Source organism: Nestor notabilis, unplaced genomic scaffold (genome assembly GCF_000696875.1).
Source record: "Nestor notabilis isolate BGI_N333 unplaced genomic scaffold, ASM69687v1 scaffold29761, whole genome shotgun sequence".
NCBI lineage: Eukaryota > Metazoa > Chordata > Aves > Psittaciformes > Psittacidae > Nestor > Nestor notabilis.
The window spans coordinates 5138-31949 of NW_009913843.1; the positions used below are offsets into that span (position 1 = coordinate 5138).

Below are 26812 nucleotides of genomic sequence, written 5' to 3' on the forward strand. Positions count from 1 at the left end.
GAGACGGTAGAAATTGGTGCCTAAAACGACGTACTTCAGGGTAGCGTTCTCTTTCTGCTGCTGGGGTGAAAGACTTCTGGACATACCTCGGTGCTGAGGCTGATCAAAATACACCTTTTAGAGAAAAACACTGTGTGCAGTAAGCGGAGCTGCCTGAACGCTGAACTGATGTTATTGTTCATGCCAGGATAAAGAGAAGGAAACAGTAGCAGAAGGATGTCAACTAGTTATTTTTTCACTCCAACGCCCCCATCTTTGCTTACAAAGCGTTACTTTCATGAGTCCTGGGTAGCAGTTACAGAATTAACTTTAAGAACTAATGAATAAACTATGCACTTTTTTTATTTTTATTTTTTATTTCCCCCAAATAAACCAGCTTTTATAAAAGGTAAAAATACTTTTGCTGCTCCTGAGCTTGACAACAGCAGCCTCAGATACCAGCTTGCCAGCTTGTGGCCAGTTTTACGTCTCGAGTGATGCTCTGTCGGCGTGTGTATGGAGACAGTGTGCTTTACAGCATTCAGAACGTGTTCTGTTAAATCTCTAGTAGACAGAATGTGGCTCGTGGGAGAAATGCAGTTAGAAACTCTTGTGCAGTGACTGGACAAACCCCCTCCAAGAAGCACATGAAGCAAAGCCGCTGCCCCTCAGCCCTGTGTAACTGGGCAGCCTCAGCTGGAGAACAAACCCCAGATTATCTTGGCCTTTTTGTACCCTAATGCCTCAATTTTTAAGACAAGGGCAACACTATCAAAGTTAAAAAAATGCTTCCATAATGACTGCTTTTTTAATTATTGAGGACAGATTTTAAGACAGCACATGAATGAAAAAGTATCTAGTCAGTTTTTTAAAGAAGCAAGGTTTATTTTTGAGAGAAAACAAAGAGAAGCAAACACAGTTTAGCCAACACAGGTTTCAGATTAAATTTGTGCATTAGCTGCTGTCTGATATTAAAGTATATTAAGTCTGGGCTTGAAGGGTTTTACAGCATCCCCTAAAGCTCTGTGGCTGGTGGAGCTTCTCACTCAGTCCCCAGATGTTCCTGTAAAACAAGAACTTTAATTCTTTGGAATGTATACTCAAGGTTTTATTTCTATCTCCAACAGCCATGAAATGATAAATAAATTCCAAAAATCAACATTTCAAGTCTTAGATGATATTTCAAGTTTGGACAAAGCCAACATCTTACGTGAGAAATATTCTGAAAAATTATTATGGACCAACTCTGTGTGATGCCGACTCACCCATAGAAACCAAGTGGCTTTTACATCATGTTCTGCAAAATTAGGGTGTTTGACAGAGCTGCTAAAGAAATGAGCATCACACATGGCAGCTCTGCCAGATTTTAACCTGAGAGAACAGAAACACACCTACTTTCTGAGCCCTTGCTCTTGGCCAACATTTGGCTTTTTACTTGCTCCTTCCTTTCCACAGCCCCATCCCTCCCCTTATACTCCTTTGTGCTCCACTTTCACTCACCCATCCGTCCCTGAAGTTGCTTGCTCTTATGTTTTTAGTTCAAATGAGTTTGTAACCTTGATCCCTAAGTTTTAAGGGCTTTTTTTATGTATTCAAATTCCAAATCAATCAAAATTAAAAATCAATTCAAGTGCTATTTGAAGTGTGAAAGTAGAGTCTCCTCAAGCAATTGGTAGGAACCTGATCTAAGCCCATGCGGAGAAACACAATTGCTCCATGCGCATTAATATGAAAAGATTTACGCTCATTTGTATTTCAGAACATTTCTGCAAACGTTAAATGATCGAAGTCTTACAGATATACAGAATCATAGAATCACAGAATGGTTTGGATTGGAAAGGGCCATCATCAATCTAGTTCCAAACCCCCTGTCGCGGGCAGGGACACCTCACACTAGACCATGTCGCCCAAGGCTCTGTCCAACCTGGCCTTGAACACCACCAGGGTTGGAGCATTCACAGCTTCTTTGGGAAACCTGCTCCAGTGCCTCACCACCCTCACTGTGAAGAACCTCTTCCTTTTATCTAACCTGAACTTACCCTGTTTAAGTAATCTCCTTGCCCTGTGACAGAAAAAAGTATTTCCCTATTTGCTGATTGTTTCTTCCCTCCATCACCTCCAGCCCCATTTCCCACCGCTTTAATAGATCATCTTCTCCACACCAAAGCTCCAGCCAGGGGTGAGCAGGACAAGACCAGGAGCTTCTCTAGCCCGGGAGGGGCTAAACCTGGGGATATAACATGTCCCTGCCCATGCAGGTGGGAGTCCCAGCCAAGTAATTCTTTCTCACAGAAACTAATTGTAAGAATATACCCAACTACTTTTCCTCACCTGGACCGACGACTGTTTGCAGCGTTACAAGCAGCGCTCCCTTGGTGTCCAACAGCTGCAGGCAGGATATCCCAGCAGAACGCTCTAGGACCAACAGTCCTCCCCATCCTACTAAGAACGACCACCCCGAAACATGTGAGGACAAACCCACTGCTCTTATTTACACTGAGTCAGGGCTCAGAGAATGTAAGGTTTCTTTATAGTCATAGTTAACCAGAAGAGAGGCTGACCACTGGTTAAAGGTGTCTTTCAATCAAACCCAGTCTGTGCTCTGCACCCAGACTCCCCGAATTGGTCACTTCCCCGTCAGCAACAACTGCTGGTTTAGTCAGTACATTCCCGATGGTGACAAGGGGTTTAAAAGAAAGCGCCTTTGCTCAATGGCACCACAGTTCATGGGTGATGTGTCTGCAAGACCGAGACCCTAGAGGAGGAAGGAGAGAAGAGAAGGCAGAGGCGGGGCAGCAGGGCAGGGGTACAGCTCCCAGCTCTGGAGGAGCTGTCACTTCAGGCGTGCTGCCGCAGCTGTACCGGGATGTTTCATACATCACTCAAGGTAAAATATCTAAATGCAGATACCAGATTTATTTCCTCAGGAACCTCCGTAGGTGGCTTTACCGAACCGCAGCGCCCTCTGCAGTCCATGAGATCTTAAATCAGACCCTACCTTTGGTCCCCCACTTGAACACGCTTTTTTACCACCACACCATACTGGCTTACCTGTTGGACAGGTAATCGGTACCCATCTAAAAGGGAGTGTGCTGTGCAGGGCACTGACTGTAGTGGCAGAGCACCCACTTTAACTGGATTAATTGGGAAAAGAATGAGACAATATTAAAAATTTTATTCTCAGAAATTCAGACCCAAGTTAGAAATGATTTCCTGGATATTTATGACATTGGAATTCCCCCCCCCCCCCCCTTTTTTTTTTTTTTTCTTTTTTTTTTAATAGCATTCTAGTATAGCACCATGTAGCTAAATAATAGGATGCTGTTCTCAGCCTAAAAACTGCAAGTGATGCAGTATCTATCATTGAGAATGTCAATGTTGAAACTATTTAATTTACACAACACAAAATTCTCCTAAAAAAATGTGAGGTCTGTCGACAGCGACTGGAGTGGTTGGGTACATCTGAAAACAAGAGATTTCAGGTAAGCTGTGTGGATCCTCTCCAGAGGAGCTCCTCTGCTCTCTTCTTCACAGAATACAATCACAGAAGATTCACTTTCCCGCAGAAGAGATCCCCCGCTGCAATCCCCGCAGCCTGCATCAGACAAGCAACTCCACCCATGGAGACCACGGGGCCTTTCACAGGTAGAACACAGCATCATGCATTTATAACTATTATAACAATCTCTACTAGAGTTAAACCACAAGGATTTGGTTTGGTTTTATCCCTCTGACCGCACCTTTGATTTACTCATTTGGCAGAATTACCAGGGTAGTCCCTCGGGAGGGATTGGAAGTGAGAGAAGCAAATGGGCTCCGTTCAAATGGAAGCATGGGCTTTCTGTGACGGTATGCAATTTAGCACCAGATAGCAAACCAAGGGCTATGCCGAGTTGAAATGCTGTTGCCTCTCTGCTTTTTCACACATAATCCTCACCCTCATGACAAGTCACTTCATTTGGTCGTAGGAATGCACCCTCTGCATTGATATTCAAGTAAACTGCCAAAGATTCCAGGTGAATAGCTTGAGAGCAATCAAGTGTAGCATTTAATGCAAAGCTTTACATGGCAAGACAAGTTTATAGGGGAAAAAAAAAATCAAGCCAATCTCTCCCAAGATAGACTATTTTATATTACTGAAGGTAGGTCACATCCAGTATGAGAATAATCCAAGAAAAATTTTTGGTACCACACAATCCAGCTGGCATGTCCCATCCAAGTTAAGTACAAACACGCGTGAAAACCAACACTGAAGATTCCTGGGTACTGACAGGTCCCACCAACGCATTCATGCTTTTGGTTACTCAATAGACTGGATACCTGTCATTTTCAGTTAGCAGCATACAGAGAAATTGCTCCGATCCTGGGCACTACACGCGGCACCGCTTCCGAGGCTCATTCCAGTGTGGAAAAGGGAGAGAGGTGGCGAGAGTGCTGCCAGGTACAGTCAGCAAGAGGCAGAAGAGCACGGAGGGAGCCCATGCCATCAATAGAGCACACCCACCGAGTTTGTCTGTAAGATCACACTCACTTCCCTTTCAGAAAGTGCCTTATTTATTCAGTTTTTAATGGTATGGCATAAGGACTCCCGTATTTTATAGATAGATACCAAACTGGTATTATCAAAATAAACCATCTGTTTTATAAACCAATTATTTACAAAAACGGTTTCTGAAGTTTTTTGTTTTGTTTTGTTTTTTTAACAAAAATTAAACTATACACCGATCTAAGTTACAGAAACAAAAATAAACTTTATAAGATCACATGTATAAAATAAGAAATGAAATGTGTTTTTATTTAAGGCAATACTGGGCTACTTCACAAATCACCACCTCAAATATAGATACTGCTCCACACTACTAATTTTCTATAACATTCACAATGGATTCTTTAATACCAAATATTGTTTTAGATCTCCAATGTAGCAAACTATTTTTATTCACATTTCAATTTTTATTATGGAATCATAAATGCTTTGTATCCAATTAAAAGCAATGAAAAATGTAGCTATAAGAAAACTATTATATTTATGTGTTAACTACATATGAATATCATCCATGGATTCTGGATGTTAAAATTTACGAAAATGAGAGGGTGTCAGTATGTTTAACTTCTGAAATGTGGTCGTATCCAGCTCCTCTCCTGTAAATAAATGCTTTATGCAAAATAAAACTGGATATGGCAGATTTAGCTAATTTTAGTTTAAAAGTTCTTAATTTAAAATGACTAAAGAACAGTTTCAAAAACTTACTTACTTAGTTACAAATTAAAATTCCAAATATAAATGTGTAATTTAATAGTTTAGACTTACAGACTGCTGGTGGCAGCAAATGATTTACAATAATAAATATATACTAAAAAGAAATGTATCTACAAATAATAAAGAGTACTGTTATACATGAACAATAACCTGGTGAAAGAGAACAATCACAGACAATTCACAAAGATTTAGTTCATGGAAAGGACAATCTGATATAAAGCTGAGGTTTTGATGGAGTATTTACAAAACTGAAGCAATTACTCTGTTCTTCAAGTCCCATAGGGATAAAAACAAATAAGACATTTACATGACTCATATCATGTTTTTTGCTAGGTTTAATCACTTCAAGATAAAAGCTCCACAGTTACTAACATGCTTGATGGCTTCCTATTCAAAATAAATGTTAGTACATGTCACAGTTAAACACATCAGGTTTTCAGTATTTTGACTCCCCTTCCTTGGGACCCTTAACAGTTACTTCTGCAGCGAAAACCTCCGGATTATCCTCCCAATGTCCTTCGGTCTTTCTCAAAGTGACGACAGGTTTCATTTCCTGAAGCTGCCGCAACACGCGCTCAGTGCAGTCTTTGAAAGTCTTCTCTAAAACAATCCTTACAAAAGTCTTGTCTAAAACAATCTTCACGTTGTCACCGCAGGGGAGCTGTGATGGGTTGGCAAACGGTATGAGGGTTTCATTTTCCGAACATGACCAAGTGACATTATTACTTGCTACAGAGGTCTTCTCGTTGTGTTTTCGGGCATTTGAATGGGATCCTTTTTTGGTTCCGGCGCTGTGGCAGTCTCTTTCTGTGGTTTTCTTTTGCTTCACAGCAGACTCTTCAAGGAATTTGAGAAATGACGCTTCAAACCCCATTGGCTTAAAGGAGCTCCAGTCGAAAGTTGCAGGTTGCTCTTCGGCCGTTTGAATGGCTACAGCAGTCTCCTCCTCCCTGTGTGTGCTGCTCACGTCAGCGGGCGGCACTTCCTCAGGTTTTTCAACTTTCCTCCTCTTACTCTGAGATATATTTTTTTCTTTGTTTGCTCTTTTTAAGTTTGTTTTTTGCTTTTCTGAGGGGCAGGAGTTGGTCTCTGGCAAGTCGCTATTTACACTGGAAGAGATTTTTGCTTGATTTTCAGCACTTGAACAGTCCTCGTTAATCAGTTTCGTAATGAATAGTTCTGTCAGTTCATCCACTTCGTCCTTTTCACCTTTTTCAGTTTCCTTTTGTGGTAATGTAGTTGTGCTTGAATCATTATTGCTCACAATCAAACTCGGTTCAGGCTCCTTCACATCACTTTTTTTATCAGTCTCCTCTTGCTCACAGGAGTCTTCCTTTACTGGCAAGACAGAGAGCTTCTTAGACACAATAAGAAGATTCCTGTGTTGGGAAGTAAATGCTTTGGACAGCTTGTGGCATTTATAATGCCTTATTATGTTACTTTCGCTTGTAACAACAGACGAACATCCCTTTATCATACACGGATACTGAGTTATGAACCTGCTCGTACATTCCAACAAGGCATCGTTTCTAGCCTTTATGGAATACACATGCTTGCCACGTTTCAGTGAATAACCTGTATTTTCTTCAACTTGAATTCCTTTTGAGTTTTTGTTGTCCAAGTTCAGATTTTTCTTTAGTTTCGTTTTCCCCGACAGCCTCTTACATTCTTTTCCCAATCTGTTTTTTAGTGGTCTCTGTTTTGACTTCAATGGTTTCTCCTGATTTGCTTTGCTTGAATTGTTCTCCTGATCTGGTGTCAGTCTCCTGGGTCTTATTAGATGATCTTTATGCCTGTCATTATGTTTGTTAAAAATATGCCTTAAGAGGTTAGACCTAGTAGCATAAACACGGTCACAGCCTTCACAGTCACATCTGAATACGCCGTCATCTTCTACTTTGTTTGGCTTTATCTTAATGCCGTGATCTGCCTCAAGATGTACAACGTAGTTAAGATACGCTGTAAATGAGGACTTACACTGAGACTGATCGCAGGAAAACCTTCCCACTTCTGGAGCTGGCTTCATGTTTCCAATTTGCTCTGGGGTCATGTCATGAAGCTTCATGTAATGTTGTATCAAACCGGTAACTTCCTGGAAGATGCGAGAGCAGTCGCTCACCTCACACCTGAACTCCCTGACAACAGGTTTGGCTTCTACCTCATCACGTTCCTCTCTGCCTGGCTCATTCTCCTCCTCCACTTCAGCAGAGAAGGCTGGGAGGTCTGATTTGTGCACAGCTTGGTAATGAAGGATTAGGTTTTGCTGTATGGTAAAGGCTGCGAAGCAGCCCTGATGGACACATCGATAGGGTCTGTAAGGGCTGTATCTAGTGGGAAACTCCAGAGACTTTGGTACAGGCTTCCTACGTTTTCTGTCCTCTTTTTCCTTCCTGAACCTCCTAACCTTGTGTAATTTGGCTTCTGCCTGTGTACTACCGAGACAGACTGCATTATGCTGCTCCGGTAGAACAGAAATCACTTGGGGCGGTTTTTCCAGTCTTTCAGGAATGTTTTCTGGTAACAGTTTTTCCAAGACTATTACAGGCTCTATGACTTCCTTTGTCTGAGTTTCTTTGACCAGTGGAGCTGCAGTTTTGGTTCCTATTGTTAGTGGATGCAAAGTTTTTATTTCAACAGGCTGTGGGGCTGTGTTTACAGGCTCATTTTGAGATCTTCTGCCATAAGGCCTTTTAATTTTTAATTTCACCATCTCCTCTGTTGTAAAATGATGCACAAGCTGACAGTGCGCTCGGAGATTAGAGTTTCTTGTGAAGGTTTTTGGACAGGTAGCTACAACACATTTGAATGGGGCATACTTCAGTTGATGCTTCTTAATTTCTAGTATCATTTCTGCACTGTACTGATGAATCTTGCCATAGTGTTTAAATAACGCGTCTTTTGTCATAGCGCTGTAACTGCAGCCTGGATCCTGACACACAAAAGGCTTATTAACTTTATCACTGAACTGAATGTTACTTGCCTCTGAAGACAGCTGGATGAGGGTTTTACTTTCAGTCAATACAAGAGGAACTCCTGGTGCTACTGTATCAGCTGGGGGACAATGGGAAACAGTCTGGGAGGCTGGAATGGGTGGATTATCATCTAGTTTCAGTTTCTGCAAGCGCTCCATGATATCCAACACTTGAGTATCATCCTTTTGAGATGTCTCAGACTGAGCAGAGCTACTCTTTGCAGCAGTGACATTCCCCATGTGCACGGCAAACTGCGGCAGTTTTACACTGTGTGCAGTATCTCCCAAAGAAGCCTGTGTGTTATTTACTTGTGAGTTCTGTCCGGAAGCACCAACAGTATCCTGAATTTCAGTTTTCACCTCAAGTATGTCTGTATTCAAAGCGGTTTTAAGCATTTCCAGAGTTTTTTCAAAGTTCTGCAGAACACAGTCTTCTGAAATCTTCTTCTCTGAATTTGCTTGCACGCAAGAATTTACAGCCACCATTTGGGAATCCCCATTTTCATTTTTTACTGTTAAAGCAGGGAGCGTTGTATGAGCCTCGAGATTTGTTTTGAAGTTCTCTTTGATACTGGTCATGAATAACTGATTGTCAACATTGTTGAGTTTCTGCGTGAGGTTTTCCACCACTTGAGAGCCACAGTTGGCTAGCAAGTTGGACTGAAAACCTTCTCCCTGCATTTGCACGTTTCCTTCAGTGCTTTTGGTTAGAAGTCCCACCACTGTATTATTTACTGGTACTTTTGGTGATGAGTTGGGCGCAAGCAAGGGCATAGTTACTTTTTTCTTCTTCTTTGAAGCACTGGTTCCCTTCTTATTCAAGTTGCTTGATCCTGGATCCTTGGGACTACTAATAACTGAAACTCGTGAACTGTCCCCTGCAACGCTTTGCGCTGCTGGAACAGGATTCGAAAATGAGTCAGGACATAAGTCAGTTTCAAACTTCCTTAGCATTATGTCCCCTTTCGTAAAAACAGGCAAACGCCTGCACACCAGACCAGTTCTGGTGTTGAGGGTCCTGTTCTGGTCTGTTAGCAGGGTACCGGGGTTACAGGTTGTCTGCACCAGCGGGGATGCGGCTGAGTTTGGGAGAACAGCTGCGTTTATCTGAGTCGTAGCAGTGACACAACTTGTTGGAACGACGTGTGGAAGCACTTCTGCGTTATCAAAGGTACTCGGGATGCCTGCAGTTTCCAAGGCCTGTTTTATAATCTGATTTCCTTCCTCGTTCCCACCGGAATTGAAGTTAGTCACACTGGCCCGTGGAAACACAGTCTGCAATAAGGCCGTGGAACGATTTTCAGCAGCAAGTAACTGGAGGAATGATGGATCTTTAAAACGTGTCTCTGGATTGAAGGCAGACTCCTGGGGTTGCTGCAAGTTTAATGAATTTGAGGAAAGAATCATGCTGGCAAGCAGAGACTGTCCATTGGCCTGCAGAGCTTCTGCAGAAATTTCTGATCCTTCAAGAGGCTTACAGTAAGACCTCTTAGATAAGTGACCACCAAGTGATCTGGGATTAGTGAAAACTCTGAAACACCTGCTACAGATAAATTTGCCATCCCTAATTATTGCCGGCCACTTGGCCCGCTTGTTATGTTTCGGCTTCCTTTCTTTCCCGTTTGGGTCCCGGCCACGATCTTTCTTCACCTGTTCTGAAGCCAGATCTTGAGAACTAGTTTCATTGAAGTTATTTTCATTACCCAGTCGTGAGGGAAATAGCTGAACAACAGTCTCCTCTTTTGTGAAAGCAGAGCCACAGTTTCCTTCTAGCTGTGACGAAAAGTTATTTGTGTTATTTTCCACTTGTGAGAAGACTGAATTTGGAGGATTCTCTGCTGTCGATGGAAAGAGAGAGAGTGGACCGTTTTCTGCAGGCAAAGGAAGAAAAGGATCGGAACCACCGTCAATATTCAGAGGCATAACTTTTTTTGCCAGATCATCCAGCTGGGAAGGTAAGGTTGCACCAGACAGACTTTCCATTTGTGAACATAAAACACTCTCCGGCTCACTCTTAATAGGAGTGGACAAACTTGGATTTATGACACTTGCCACTGTAGGCAACATGGGACTGGCCAAATTTTCTAGGTGGGCTGGGAAAAGTGCACTTGAGGCATGTTGCACTTGACTGGAACTGGTGGGATTCAAGTTAGGTTTGTTCTGTGCAATCACAGCAGCACCACTGCGATTGGCCACTTTTGTGGGCACAAGATACACAATCTTCCCATCATTCACCATGTTTTGCAGACCGACGGATTTTCGTGGTTTCTTATTTTTACGCTGCATTTTAAAAGCAACATATTCTTCAGGGTGTGCTGCTTTCATGTGTTTGCCGACACTCTGCGATGAATTGTACGTTCGAGTACATCCCTCAACCTGACAACTGTATTTCCGAACTGGGGCTGCTGGTGATGCAGCTGGAACCAAAGAGCTATTTACGTTAGGCTGTGAAGGAATAAAGGTAATACTTTCTAAGGTTTTTAAAGGCAGGTTATATAGATTAACTGAAGCCTTCATGCTGCCTTCAATTTCAAGTTTGGAAATGGGTACAGTGTTTCGATATCCTGCCTGACTCTGTACGCTGAATGGATTTACAATGCTCACTTGTCTTTCTAAGCTCTTTGATTCAAGGGCTTCTGGTTTCAGCGTGTCTGAGGTCACAGAAATATTTTGAATATTGTGAGTCTGACTGAGACAATCTTCTTCCTTTCTCTCTTGGAAAACTGGAAGACAAGGGTCAACCAATGTGCACAGCTGCTGGGTTTCAGGTTTAGTGGTCTCTACTCTACTGGCAGTAGCAGCCAATTTACCTCTTTTTACAAAGTTATCTCGGATCTTCTGGTTAACAGCAGGCACCTTAATGCCACTTGCTGGAATTGCCGCTTCTGCCTTCACTGAACCTGTAGGAGACTTCTCCAAACCAGCATCATTAGGCAAGGAATCGCTCTGCTGCAGCACAATTGCTGATGCATTCACACTTTCATTCCCTGCCGGTTCTGCTTTGACTTCATTCCAAACAATGTTTTCTCCTTCGGTAAAACTACCTGGGTTGTCAGCGGGAGGAGATGTCAATTCCTCTTTAACAGCAACTCCGTCAGTATTTTCATTAGTGTTAGCAGGCTGTCTGGGATCAGGCTGGTTAGTCTGGCTTTCAGGCTGCTGCACTGCTTCAGGCTGCTGCACCTCTTCAGGCTCCTTGCTGTGATCCTCAACGTGCTTTTCCAGTTCATTCTGAGAACGGTATACTTTTCCACAGGTTGTGACTTTGCACGTGAAGGTATTATAGTGTTGTGCTTCGTGATCATAGAGTAAATAGGCTTCAGAGAACACTCTGCCACATTTAGGAAACATACACTTTGCTCTGAAGACTTGATGCTCTTTCCTATGCGTCAGTAGCTCAGCATAACTATTAAAACCAGCCTTACATTTCATCTGAATGCAGATATAAGGCTTGCTGCCACAGTGCATTTGTAAGTGATCATTCAGGTGAGTGACACTCACAAAATGTCGTCTACAGTACTGGCAAATCACTTTTTTGCTTTGCATTTCAAGAAAACGTTTCGCTTCTTCATTGTCTTTGTGTCCCTTTGCATGTGCTATCAGATTTTTAAAATATTTAAAACCTTTTTTACAAAATGATACAGGGCAGGTGAATTCATTAACAGGGAGAGGCTTCTGAACTGGCACTATCTCTGGTATGTAAGGTTTATCTTTGTCATTGTTTTCATCATCTGAGCCATCGTTATCATTAAACACAATGAAGTCTGTTGAATAAAGACTGTTCTTCTTAATGGGTCGCTGCTCCTGTTTAGATACAGGATCAGTTTTCTGATTCTCGTTGGCAGTTGCTATTTTAGGAGGTCTTCCCAGTCTTTTCAGTGGTTTCATAGCAGCCAATCTCTCCTTGCTGGAATTTTTAACATGCAGAGTTACATGGGGAACAAAGTTTTCTTTAGAATTGAAATTTTCGGCACAAATAGGGCAACTGTAAATTCCATCTTTATAATGTTTTTGTGCATGCCTGACTATTCTGTGTCCTAGGAATTCTTTGTCGCATAACACACAATACTGCATATACGCTTGCCAGTTCCTAAATCTAGCTGATATGAACCCCCTCTCTCTGAGTTTTTTAATTTCTCTCTTTTTCTGCTTTTCATCTCCGATACCCTTAAGAAGGCTTGTAGCTTCATCAAAAGTGCCAGCAAGTCCATTCATAGAAGCTTCTTTAGTCTCTTCTTGGCAATCCTCAAGCTTCTCATAAACTTCACTATCGTTTAGTTCGTCTATTGATGACACGATGGACGCCTCCTCTCCCATAAGTGCCAGACACTGACGCTTCAGAGTTTTCCAGTCCCAGAATTCTGGATCAAAAGGCCACTGAGTTTTCAGTACAAGTAAGAGTTCACAGCGCAAAGAATTTGGTATTGGAAGATTCTCTTCATCATACTTCTGGTCAGGCTGATTGTATAGCATTTCAACAGCATAATATGCATCCACAGTGGGTTCAAGAAGAAATTCACTCAGCTGACAAGCACGTTTGACCTCCAAATCATCTGGAAGCAGGCAGGAGATAGTCTTGCAAATAGATATCTTGACATCTGCATTTTCACTGGATTCCAAGCGCAATGCTTTCACACACAGCTCAATGCAGGTCGCAAGTCCAGCACCATCAATCTGCAAAGCAAGACTCATTTTAGTAAGGCAGCTTATTATAACCCTTTCTGTATTTGTAAATAAGAGATACCATTATTTAATGCTTAGTGTCAGAAAACATGCCCCTGCCGAATATAATTATACTTTTTACTTTAAGAAACACTGTGGTTTGTCTTCAGATACTATTCTTTAAGTTGCATAATTTGTCTTAATGCTAGTAAAAAAATGTGACCATTTACATACACCTAAACCACAAATTAACCGTATCTTCTGTCTAGCTTAAGAACTTTAGGACTGTATTTTAGAGGTGTTCGGTTTACACTAGAGCAATATTGAGCCTTTCCCATGAAACAAAGCCTGCCAGTTGTGTTGCAGTTATTTGAAATGAGCTTCTATGGAGCATTAACTTAACACTGTGTAATGGTAACGGTGCTACAGCTGAAGCAAGAGAAGCACGTGATCTTCATAAAGAAATCACTTAAGCTACAAAGGTTTATTTTTGTTATTAAAGATCATGCCACTTCAAAGTCAACTGACCTCAACTGAATGAGCATATGGCTTCATTCCAACTGTAAGTAATAAGCATAGTTAAATGTTCCATCATTTAAGTGTTCCAAAGGTCATGTGGTCTTTCCTCATTCATATCCTCAGGCAACATAAATTACATTTATGTCCACTTTGCAGTTCTTTTATGTTGCCAAGGATGTATAGAGAGGCTGTGGTATACATCAGAATAAAGTCTGCTGAATTAATGAATGCACAAGTCCACTACCCACATGGTCTCCAATTTCAGCTATCAATGAAACGATCCACAGCTCGCTAGAGAAACGTCAGTACGGCACCGAGCAGACAGAGCTCTTAGTATCGCAAGACTCCGTCAAAGTTATTTTTCTCCCCCTCAGTAACTACAGTTTAGCTCAGACCTTTGGAAAAAACCATCTTTAAGACTAGAAGGCCATGGTTAGCCACACCAGAACACTGCAAAAAGAAAAAAAGGAATGTTTATTCTTAGAATATACCAAATTACAGAAACCTCCCAACTAAAAGCTTTCAGAAGAACTCAATTTAGCTAATACACATTAAATAGCACAACTACTAATGAGAGGAATCTAGGAAAATTAGACGACAAGGTTAGCTGAGGTAGATTAACAGAGTTTTTAACACAATGTTGAATCTAAGACCAGAAAAGGCAAGTATTTAATTTATAAAACAAACTGCATTCTTAAAGTGGCAATTCAAAAGGAGGTTTATGGTATTTTTTTTAAACTTTCTGTAATTTTCTTATATGTTACTATACAGCCTTCATTTCCTCTCCTCATCATCTTTTCCTCTCCATTTTCTGTAATACTTGAAATATGGAAAATAACAAAGAGGAATATTAGGACCAGCTCTTGTTTATCCCACCCCTTTATTTTTCCAAAGGAATGAAGACATTTTTATGATTCAAAATGAATTAACTTATAGTTTACCTGCAGAAGGAAGTTACTACGGCCATTCCTAAAACCAATTAGGATTGCCCGAAAGCTGATGCTACACAAGAGAGACAGGATGTCTAAGCAGCTTTCATAAATTTTCCTGATTACAGTTCCATTAAAAGTGCCAAAAATATTCTTTCAGGAGTATCCTTACCTCAGAATTAATTACTTTAATCAGGAAGAAAATGTGATAAACAGTCTTAGTTAACACAGAAAGTTGACGACATCTCTCTAGATACACTTGAATAGAAGGCTCTACCCTTTGCTGCAGTTTACTCCAGAAAAGAGTCAGTTCCCTAGAACAAGAGAACAATATTTCAGAGCCAGCAATAAAACCACTAATCTAAAAATGCAAGGTTGAGGACAGTTTCTACTTCGTCTTTGGGAAAAAAAAAAAAAAAAATCTGAATTTATTCACACCATATCTTAGAGAGAAAAGTTTTTATTAATAAAGCACACTAATAGTATCTAATTTTCAAAATTATTACAGTGACTCAATTCCAGAGGGACAGATCAGAATAAAATCAGTATTACCACAACTTAAACTATACAATTTACAACTTATTATGTGGTCTTGAAAGAAGTCTTGCAAAGTAGTTTACTGTTCACTCCACAGACTGGAATTTTACACTTCTGAATTCTCAGTAATTACTAACAGCTTTAGGAGAATGGCTCTTCTTCGTGGTAGATACATTTTTCTTGAGCTGCTCTGCTTTAAGAGCTGAATCTAACTATGATTTGCCAAGAAATTAGCTCCCAAAGCCAATAGTGTTACTATATCTATATTAATTCACTAGTTCATTCATCCTTAGGTGCAAATAGCCAGGAGTATGTAGTACCCCCCCAAAACTTTAGCTGCATCTCCTAAAGCAAAGTTCTGCATTAGCAGATGTTCTCCTGCTGCTGCACATAAAAAGGAGGTGCACAAAGAAAGCAAATTCTTCAGGAATTGTACAGGTTTGTAAGTACAACCAAACCATTAGCAGCTGAAAATTCAGACCCTAATGGCTAAAACACCTGCCAACAAAGACCACTTATTTTTTCCCACAGTAAGGAAAGCAAGCTCTAACCACTATTTACCTTTATCTAGCTTATTATTTTGGTTATAGTAATAAAGAGCTCATTCTTTTCTAGAAGTTTGTTAGCAAAAGATATACTATGTTATAAAGTAAGGACAGATGGGAATAATACTTATACAGTAAACATTGGAATAGGTTGCCTGGAGAGGTTGTGGAGTCTTCTTCCCTGCAGATATTCAAGAGCTGTGTGGACACAATCCTGAGCCATGTGCTCTAGGTACCCCTGCTTGAGCAGGGAGATTGGACTAAATGACACCTGGTGGTCCCTTCCAACCTCAACCATTTGTGATTCTGTGATTAAATGTTGACATAATCCTGACTAGCTGCCTGCAGATATTAAATTCCTTATTTCTACAGCATAAGATTATTGACAAGGAAAGTTATTAATGAGCTACTGGTATCTGTAAATGCCTCATCATACATGCAACCTTCAAATTCCCATAATGGAAGGTAATCTTGTCAAATACTTTTTCCTTATACTTACTTATACTTTTTGCCTTATCACCTTCCTATTTAGCTCACAGATTTTATCAGCTAAAGAAAGATAACTTAGGGCTTATATATCAGCTTTAGCTTCCCAAAACTAATTTTTATTCCACTAGACAGAGAAAAATATTCAAACTCACCAGGCACAGTACATCTCTCCTTGCTGCAGCTGGCGAGATAAAAATGCTGCACATAAAATCAGAGCACTTTTTTCATCTCCATCAGATTCTAGGTTACAGATCATTTCTAGAGCATCTTTGCAATCCACTTCTGAGATCTAGAGGGGAGGAAAGAAAACAAGACCAAGACTAAGCAAGTGGTTTCACTTTCAGACATACACTCATCTGATCCTTCACGAAAAGGCAGTAATTTAGAACTTAATGAATGTTTATCAGAGATAAGCTTCAAAGCAAATCAGTGTGTGCCTAGATGGAGTGTCAAAACTGATTACACCACCAGAAAAACTGTTTTATTAAAGTGAATATAAACTTTTTTCTCAGACGTAAGAATTATTTGTATTTACTGTCCCAGTCACCTAAAAATGTTAAGGTACATTAATTATTCATAGATATTACTTACATATAATAATTGTACTAACCAGACTTACAACTTGAAATTGCAGCTTAACAGAAGAATGTTATTACTAAAATTCTAATCCAGTTCACTAGTCACTGATGTTGCTGCTGCTTTAATACAAGAGCAGGTGATTAATGAAGCCGAGGTTTAACGTGAATGTTCCTATATTTTTAAACAATCAAAGATAGAAAGGGAAGCTGCACAGTAAGAAGCAGATCAACTGAATTCCCTTCTAGAAAAACATTACAGTCTCTGCAACATAACTTACTTGTTCAAGCAGTGATGGAAGCACTTTGTTTCGTAACAAAACAAAGGAGAAAGCAGTCACCCATTACTACTAGATAGTTGTATCAGTACTGAATCAGCACACTTATTCTTACACCTACTGTCTAATTTGATTCTCAGCAGACTGGATTGCTGACATCAAGTAGCACATCTGGCAGGACATGCTGGTATTTGACAGTTGAAAAGTAACCTGACCACTGCAACAGCACTGTTTGAAGTCTCTCTTGAGAAACCACAGGACCACCCAAAGCAAGAAACAGCAGTGCCCACCCAAACACCCAGTTAGTTCAGTACTTTGGGTAAGGTGGCAGCACAGTTTGGTTGGGCACCATGTTATCCAGCTATTGGTCCCACAATTAAACTACTATTTTGAAGGGCACAGTAACTTGTTCTTTCCTCTAAATGGACACTGTAAGTGTACTAATGACCCTTCACTGAACATTATTTGAAGTTTAATAACCTCAAAGTCATTTTCTAAAGAAGACTGCATTTCTCAAGACCTCAGAGAGGATGGATTAATTGTAATACCAATTTAGACTGAAGGTCTACTTTGCTCAGTGCCCCATCTCAGATAGGAACCATCAGTTAAAAGCTTAGGGAAAAGTATGAGAAACTGAACATACAATAAAAGCATTTTTTCCCCTGAAATGCGTTTCTAGCATCTCAGAGTTCCAAAGGGACTCAGCTTCCAGGAAAGGTCTGCACACGTCCAGCCATCAAGACTGTCAGTCTAGCTTTTACATACTGCAGATCTGAATTCTTCACATTATTGAAGCAAACTATTACACTAATCCAAGACCAACATTAGCTCAAGTGCTACTTTTCTGCTTATTCTGAACAGATACTGAAATTTCCACACCACTAAAGAGTGAGCTACACTATTTACAGTTTACCTTTTTTGTCTCCCATTTTCTTAATGTTCTCACACTGTGAAACAGCTATTCTTCACAGTTCAGACGTCCACCTTAACATACTAATAGCAGATCTGCCTTCTCTTGGTAATACATGAATTTTCCAGAATGGTTAATAATACTGCAACCCTTGCTGCAGCTGAAGCTGCAAAGCTAAGCAACCCAAGCAACCCAAGGTTTGGAAATCTCTGAATTAGGTTCTCTGCGATAACCCACCTGGAACTTATCTGTATGTTATCGCATCCTTGGAAACCAGACCACCCCACTCCTTTTGTCCATGGGGATTCATGGTTCATTCACTGACTGAGCCCATTCTGCTTTGGGAGCATGATGGGGCTGAGTAATGAAGGAAGCATGTTTGTAGGGTTACAAATTCCAAGTTCCATTGAGCAAACACACAACAGATTAGACAGCCCTGTCCCAGCTCCTCCTGAGCCTGTTCCAGCAGGGCCTGCAGCAGCCAATGCTGGGACAGTAAGACCAATCTGATCCTGAATACTGGAAGAACACACCCAATGAGAAGCTGTCATTTCAGAATTAAGTCTGTATCTAGGTAGGAAATTCTTCCATCTCTAGACTCTGCATAGCTTTCATCCTTTTAAGATCAATTTCAACATACTTATTAATAACATAAAAAGATGACAGAGAGAAAAAGACAGCAGAGAGATGCAGGCAGACAAGAAAACTGACAACTATGGTTAGTGTTCTTTTAAAAAGGACAAGAAACGGCTCAGACAGAACTTTGGGGTGGGGTGAGAAATGCAGATGTCACCTGAAAGAATGCAGAAAAGCAAAGCTGCCATCTCTTGACTTTTGCATTTAAATAAGAAGGATTTTATGTTCCAAATGAGATCAAATATCTGATTTCACCTTCAATTTCACCCAGGCGTTTGTGTCAAAAAAGGTTACATTTATTCTCTGAACTGAAAGTAGCATCTGAAGGGCCCCATTCTATGTATTACATACTACATAAAAAGCTATAGTTAAAATAGAAAGAGTGGAAAGCCATTATCTTCCTTTACTAATAAGATCTGAGACGGCGCTTTAAAATACTTTGAGCAAATCAAAGTTGTGGCAGAGTCAGAAAATGTCCAAATATTACACTTCCTCAAGTGTTTTGAGTCATTACTACTCAGTTTAAAATTACTTACGAAAAAAACCAACAAAACCCAACCCAAAAAATAAACCACCCAAAATGTGACCAAAAAATTTCATATCATATTTTAAAAAACCAAACCCAACTCTCTTCTATAGGAAAGCAACTAATGATTGGTGACTTTATCATCATTAAAGAAGTAAGTCTAAAGAAAGTTCTTCATTTTTTACTTACTTCTTCCATTAGCTTTTCATTTGGTGATCCTGAGCAAAGACAGACCAGGTAGGTTTGCTTGAAATTGCCTTTTGCACTGATTTCTGGATGGTCAGAGCAGAGTTTTGCCAGGGCAGTAGCTTGTGTTATTTGCTTTGTTTTCATTAGGTGCTTAATACGCATATCCAGCAGGACGGGGCCTTCAAACACTAAAAAGTCATTTACTAGAAAGAAAGAAAATCCAAAATATCACACACATGTTTCACAGCAAGTTATAGAGTTAACGTATGACATTTACTCACTCATTTATACAAGCCATAAAAGGTACAAAAAGATATGAAGCAAAGATGAGAAAAAGCTCCTTTGAGAACTGAACTTGTTTATCATACGGATTCCCTGCTAAAGACCTTTTATCTACTTGCAGGTTTTAATTCTTTCTAATTTCTTGGCAAAACAGCTGCACACAAAACAGATTTAGAAAGCATATAGCTATTAAAATATTCAGATACCTTTTGATTATAGTTCTACAGAAAGACAAATAACATAAAGCCACTACTCTGTATTACATCCTTCTTCATACATTTGTGCTATTCCTTTGCTAGCCATTGCCTTTTAAAGACCATGCCAGGAAAGGATAAATGTGGCGAGCGTAGAATTATCTGAAGTCCCTTCCATGGATGTTAAATATTTTGTATCACACATCCACAGAATGCAGTCAAACTGCTTAAAAAGGTTTGCAGCCAAGTAAGTTTCCTAGAAGAAGAGGCTTATCTTGTATACATTTGACTGTGTATAGTTTAAAACTCAAAGACACAGGAATGGCTGTATTTTATTCAACTGTATTTTGCAGATATGCTGCTACCAGAGTTAGAACTCCCCTGTCTACACTAACCCAGCTGTAGGTGCTTCAGTGTAAGGTGCAAGAATCTGACAAAAAAGGGCAGCACAGGTTAATGCACCGACTCTTACACGTATCTCCCAGGTTTCATCCCGATCTTCAAAATCAAAATTGCTCCAGCTTTGAAACACGAGGTTTAGTACTACCCCCAAAAATATTTAGTCAGTTAATAAAACTAGACAGACACAGAAATGATCAATTTTGTTTAATCCTTTCGACATCATCCCCTCCCTGTGACACCTGTTTCCGCAAGCTAGTTATACACTACACGACAAAGCTTTTTGGTTTTCAATTATCCACATCTTAGCACCATGACACGTTCTCTCATTTTTTAAAAACAGAATTTTCTACTGTGTTTTGTTTCCACTCTTCCATGAAAAACAGCAGATTCGTGACATTCTTTCAGTGTTAGGGTAAAATCTTGATCCTTACTAAATGAGATTTTTTTTTTCTAGCCTTTCAGTATTTCCTCACCCCTTCCTGAAACCTTCAGGGCATTTGCAGTGCTCAGTTTCTGACACATCCTGGTAAAAGCATTCATTATACTCCTCTTAATCTACTCCCCTTGAATTTCACTTGAATCATGTTGCCCATTCATCTAATTTATATTTTCTTGACTTTCAAAGCCAAAGATGAAATAATTAAGCCATTTCAACATCTGCAAAATTAACAGCCTCTCTAGTATTGGAGTACTGGTATACTAAATGTGAGGTTTACTGAAACAAAAAAGACCATCCCATTTTATCTTCTCTTCCTCCCATCCTCATTAGTTTTTGATTCACGACTGTCTTTCATTTTATCTCATGATGTCTCCTTCTAGCTACTTACACAGGATATTACTAAAAGCCCATCTTGCAATCAAAATTAGGTCAACCGTCCCCTTTTTTATCATTTTAGCACACAGAATTGTAGGGCAGAAAATCCTGCCTTTTGGATAAATCAGGCCTGTTAGACCCCAGCATTATCTTTCATGCATTTTCAGATTTATGGTTGAATTATCATTTCAACCAATGACTTTGTTATTTGCTCAGGATCCTTCTGTACTATTACAAATGCTGAGCTATGGGCTACTGATGTGTATTTGACTGAATATTCTTACAAGTTCTTTCTTCCTCTCCCCATGTTAATGAAGACATGACCAGGTTTTTACTTATGTAGGAACAAACTAGAGCGCCTTGACAGACAACTGGTAGATGGTAACCATTTTTCTGTGTTAATTATAGGACATTTACCTTTTAAGCAGCAGAATAATGTTCCATTTATGTCATTACCAATGCTTTATAAAAAACCCTCATACTCTTGTCAAACCACAAATGACCCAGTGATTAATTACATTCAACAGTTTTAGCCTTGCTCTTCCTCCTACCAGTTACCAGTAATCCTTTCACCCACAGCGTTTACTCCCAGCTCATCTGTCTGGAATAGCATTGGAAAATTTTACCTTATTTCTGTAACAGGATATAGGAAGACCTTAGACTTTAAGCTATATTGGTAACCCAAGATGCTTCACTCTGATTTATTATTATAATTACTGCATTTAATATTTTAGAGACTGTGTTCTATCTGCTAGTCCTCAGTAATCCCCTTACTTTACTGTTTACTGCTTCACCCAGCCTACCTTGCATAATCATCAGAACATTTTTTGTTATCTTCTCAACCACATACAGGAAGACCTTGGGGTTAAGGCTACATATTAGCTCTTAAGCTTTTATTCTAATCCAAGTGATTATAGTCATTACAGTTAACATTTGAAAGCTCATTCAAAACACACGCTTTAATTATATTTATTTCATAATTGAACTGTGTACGTCATTTTAAGACAAAAAAACAGTGCCAAGATTGCAGGAGCAAGTCTATGGTGGGGAAGAGTCTTACAGATAAGATTTTGGTTTGCTTTTTAAAAAAATATTTTATAAATACATTTTACAGTGCAGCGTATGCTGATGACCTCTGAATAGTGATGGTTGTATCCTTGAACCTCTTTTCAGTGGGACATACTTCAGAAGTCTGCCTACCACATTCAAACTTATGAAAAATTCAAGAAGTTAATTCTTGGCATCCAGATTTAAATCTCTAAGGATAATCAGAATAAGATAAAAAAAGCAGCAACAGCCTGGCTTTTTGTGGGGTTATCCTCAGATCCTTTTCCTCTAGGAAAACTGAGCTGTGCCCAAGGCAGTCAGAGTAAAGCAATTATTTAATGACAGAGAACAGGCTCCCTAACATCTTAGGAAGTGAGTACTTCCTGCTCATACTGAGGTGGAACCCACGCAACGGTCCATTCCCCAAACCAGAAAAGCAAGAGAATAGTCCAGCTCAGACAAGCCTGCATTTAACTTGACTGTAATCAGAACAAAACAGCTGTTCTGACAGCTGTGTGGTCAGAGAAAATCAACTTGTCTCTCACACTGTCCTGAGTTTGTGCAATTTGAAAACAGAGGAATTCAACAGGATCTGTCTCTGAGATGAAACAGACACCTAGTTGTGCTTCCTGACCTACAGGAGTCAGCAACAGAGGCCTTCAAGATCAGATAATCACTGACGTAAAATTCAGTGATTCTGAATATTCTGAATAGATTAAAATTATTCTGAATATGCCATAATTGAGACGGAAATAAAACAAACCTGAAAAAAACCCCAACTGAAACAAATACAAGCAACAAAAGTTTAAGAGTATGACACTAGGAAAAACACCTCCAGTCTCAGCTAGTTGTTTCATCTCCAACAGACAGATATTTAACCATTACTCAAAGACCAAGTTGATCAAATCTGCCAAATGATAACATTGCAGTGTAATAAGCTGACTACTTAAATACAACTTCTGATACAGCAAAGGCCACTTTAAGAACAAAACCAAAATCTAGCGAGTGAAGTTTACAAATATTCCAATGACTGAAGTTAAGGTTGAAGACTGCTGACAGACAGTCCACCGAAAGAGGGTACCTGGTAACCAGAGGGAGTGCTGGATTACAGACCAGAAAGTCAGATCTCTGGGTGACGAAGTTATGGTACCACTAAAATAACCTTCAGATTACTAAAATATTCTTCAAATTACCAAGATGATGACACAAAACAATGCAGTTTTACAGAGAATGACAACAGCTAAAGAACAGCTTGTCAACTGAGTAGCAAAAATATGGACAAGTAGTATGATAATTTTGCCACTGATACAAGTAATAACTGAAACAGGAGTCAGTCAGCCAAGTCCAAGGCAGAAGCATCCCTGAATAAACAACATTCAGGAGCAAAAGGAATCCTGCAATGTCCATAAAAAACTCGGGGGGGAGGGGAAACACTGATAAAATGAATAGTCAGTAAAACCAGATCCATGAGGGAATTCTTAAAACCCCTCAAATATATGGCAAGTAAAGGATTAATTAAACCTCTCTCTCAGAAGTACCTTACTGTGTTATAAGTGGGCTAGAAGGGCTAGAAGGTGGTTGATATGAAGCTAGTAAAAGAGTACTCTGGGGCACTCTGAGAACTGCATACCAATCCAAAATCTGTCATAGAAGCATAATTATTTTAAAAAGCAGAAAAAAAGCAAATCTTGTGGAAGAGTAAGCAAGACTTCTGTAAATAAATAATAAATCACATTATATATTTACTGGGCTTACCTGAGGAAGTTGTGATAGTATGAATAAAGGAGATCCAATTCATTTTCTAAAGGCATTAAAACCCCTAAGCAGGCATCAGGCTAAAAGTAGGCAGACAGTAGAAGAACCACTTTACATGATATAAGAACTGTGTATCAGGAAAATATTATTGAAAGCTTCTTTGGATCATACACTGTTCCCTGTGCAACTGCTGATAGCCATTCTCAGAACTCTGGTCTAAATGAATCTTTCGTAATGGCCCTCTTTGTGTTTCATCACTGAGTAAATGCCATTCTCATTTTTAAAAAGTATTTTCTTGTTATATGTCAAATAATTTTTCTATACCAGTACTAAATTTACCCCATCATCAATGAGCCTGTTTGTGATCTTCCTTCACACAACTTATAAAGAAAATGGCAAGAGATCTCTGCGTATGATTACGTTTTATGCAACACACCAACATTAAACTCTTTGTATATTCCTAGGAACACACTGTTTTCAGTGTTTTCCTAAGAATATACAGTATTCAGACAATGCAGAAGTACATTTTCTTATATAGCTTACAAATTATCACAGGAACTATATTCAACAAAACTTCCATGCATTGTAATAATATGTCAATGTAATATTGAGGCATATTTTATTCCAATCATACTTTTAAATTTTACCTTTATCTGGATCCAACTGTTCCTGGGAAAGAATACCACACAACACTGGGTTCTTCCACGCTCCCTTCTCTTGGGTAAGAGTGGTTAAAATGTGCAGTTCCCGGCTGCCATTTTCCATCAAGCTTTTGTGAGCAAGCTGAAGAACGTATTTTACAAAAAGAAGTATTGTTAAAAAAAGATACTGAGAACATGTGTCTTTTATACTTCTTTATACCTTATGCCAAACTAAAAAAACCAAACAAACCACCCTTACTGGATAAAGAATTAAACGTATAACGAGAAAACTTAATATTCAGCCTACACAGGTTTTGTTTCTGCCTGTCCCCTAAGATTTAGGCTGAAAAACCAAAATGACTGAGTGTCCCAAACTTGCCTTAAGATTTATTAACAGGGCTACTTTTTAAATTTCTGAAACTAAATTTTGAAATAGGCCTCCCTTTTAGAAAGGGATGAGTAAATTCTTTGGTACATATACAAGTTTGGCATCAGCTGCCTAAACTCTAATTATTTTCAGACTCTTCAGCAGCTTAATTTTTATTCACTGAAGCACTGAAAAAATACTTTTGTAAAGGTGAAAGATTTAAGCTGTTTCTACTGCCTTTAGATACTAGAATAAATTCTGGAAGCAGATGTGTGCTTGGGAGCACACTAAATACCTGCAAAAATCTGTGGCTTAAGTACCAATGCACAACTAACACTGGGCCTTAAAAAAAAACCCAGAAAGGGCTCACCTCTTTCTCACCTTCACTTTTACTTTTCTGCCTGCTCTGAGGGCTGTGGAACCTCCCAACACCATGTACATCTCTTCAGAATTGATTCACGTAGGCAGTTGCTAGTCAAAATGCACTCTAAAAATCAGCCCTGCATCCCACTATGTTATTTAGGCTGAGAATCCCGAGGTAACTGTATCTGGTCTTTTTCACTATTATTCCTTCCTCCTCCCTAACCCTCACTTTATTTTTTTTTCCTTTTTTTAACTGTAGGTATGACCTCCTACTACATATCTCTGATAAATACTGAGGAGCAGAACTTGTTTCAACACTCTTCTTTAAAGCAGAGCTCTAATCCTTAACCAGCTAGTGCTCTGTGGGAGATCTAACAGTCCTGCAGTAATGACAGATCTTTCATTCATAATATGTCTCAAAAGTACAACCATAAAAAGTAAAGAATGACTTACATACTATTTCATTTCTAACAGAGTTAATAGGCAAATGTATTTCAAAACAGGAGTTTCCTTTCAAGGACCTGAAAGTATTTTTTTTCTCTGCAACTGCTGCATGAACTGTGACAGACAAATGATACACACTCTGCAGTAATTGCTGTCAGTCAGACAATTTCCAGCTAAAGGTCTTGATCTTTATCAGCCACCAGGACACAATTCTTCAAGACATGCTACATACTTAATATCCTCAGGTTTCCAAAAATGTTTCCATTCTTAAAAGGTATTAACTCTTCATTTCATGAATCAAACTCACCTGCACAAAAGCCTGAAATTCCTCCCATTTATTGTCAGGTAAATCAACAGGCAGACACAGTAGAAGTTCAATACAGCTTCTAGAAGTCAAATGGAAATTTTATTTGAGACAATTTTTGCTTTTAAAAAGCAATTCTTTCTTCTAGTATTCAAATAGCTATTTGTTTGAAATGCCAAAGTCACAAACCAGTTTGCTTTATCTGAATATACAAAGAAAACACAGTCACGGAGACTCTTGCAGAAACTGTAAAAGCAAACTCTTAATTTAAAAGAAACATAAAAAAACCCAAAATCAAACCCAGAAACATTTATAACTACAGTCCTAGCCTGTAACATCCTGTGTAAATTGATGCACTTTCAGACCGCATGCAGACTAACAGCATCAAAGTGTTTCAAGCCAGAGATGTTGGCTTGTCCTAGGTGAGGAGTCCTCAAGACTGCCCCATTTCCAATAACCAAAGACACTCTCTCTCACATACAACATTTACCATGAGGAAGGAAAATGCTTCCCAATATATTTAGAATTTCAATGGGTTATGAACTGGATTGGGAACGCATTTAGGCAGAGAAAACCAACGCCATACAAGTTGGTTTTAGTAACCAAAAAACATACTCACAGTGCTAAACGTTCGAGCACAAAGGCTACGTTTTCACACTCAGAGGTAAGATAAGGTCGTGCTTTAACGTAACTTCGGATAGCCACTGTATACACCTCCAGCAGGGGCAGAGGGTCTTCTGATGTTTTCCACTTTTGTGCATACTCCAGCAAAGTCTGTTTAGGAAAAGGAAAAAACAAACCAAATCAAACAAAAAAAACCAAAATTCTGGAACAAATGTAAGTTTTTAGTTTTATACTCCTCACCAGCAGACTATCTTTTTTAATGACTTCATCTATCTGCTTAATATGAATTACTTGTTCTCAAAGCATGACTGTTTTCCTTAAAATTTATTGTTTCATTAACTACTGGAACTGAAGACTCCACACACAATCATTCTCTGCTCATATAAAAATGTTACGACTGTAACTATGGTTTCTCCATACAATTCTTTTCACATTCATATTTTCCAAATACAGAAGCCTGAAGAGCATATCTGGGAACATACATACTTTTGGAGTGAAAACTCATCTTTTAGATATTCAGCTCTACAGTTCAGCTTCTAAAGCAAGTTAATTTGAAAGTATTAGCCTTTA

At 39.4% G+C, this 26812-nt stretch overlaps 2 protein-coding genes across 2 annotated transcripts in view; one reads left to right on the forward strand and one right to left on the reverse strand.

Moving 5' to 3' along the window:
• GJB7 (gap junction protein, beta 7, 25kDa) overlaps positions 1–4548 on the forward strand; it is a 6494-nt gene extending 1946 nt beyond the window's left edge. The window contains exon 2 of the mRNA XM_010023386.1: positions 4441–4548. Within this exon, the coding sequence (XP_010021688.1) occupies positions 4441–4548 (108 nt within the window). The remainder of the gene's footprint in view (positions 1–4440) is intronic.
• A 1127-nt stretch (positions 4549–5675) lies between these two features.
• Positions 5676–26389, reverse strand: ZNF292 (zinc finger protein 292). Its single transcript, XM_010023387.1, has 7 exons — positions 26238–26389; positions 25622–25700; positions 24147–24282; positions 19006–19208; positions 16044–16180; positions 14493–14634; positions 5676–12884 (listed from the first exon to the last, which is right to left on the reverse strand). The coding sequence occupies exons 3-7, from the start codon at positions 24262–24264 to the stop codon at positions 5676–5678; spliced, it is 7809 nt and encodes a 2602-aa protein (XP_010021689.1). The 5' UTR covers positions 24265–24282; positions 25622–25700; positions 26238–26389.
• Between the last annotated feature and the right edge of the window lie 423 nt (positions 26390–26812).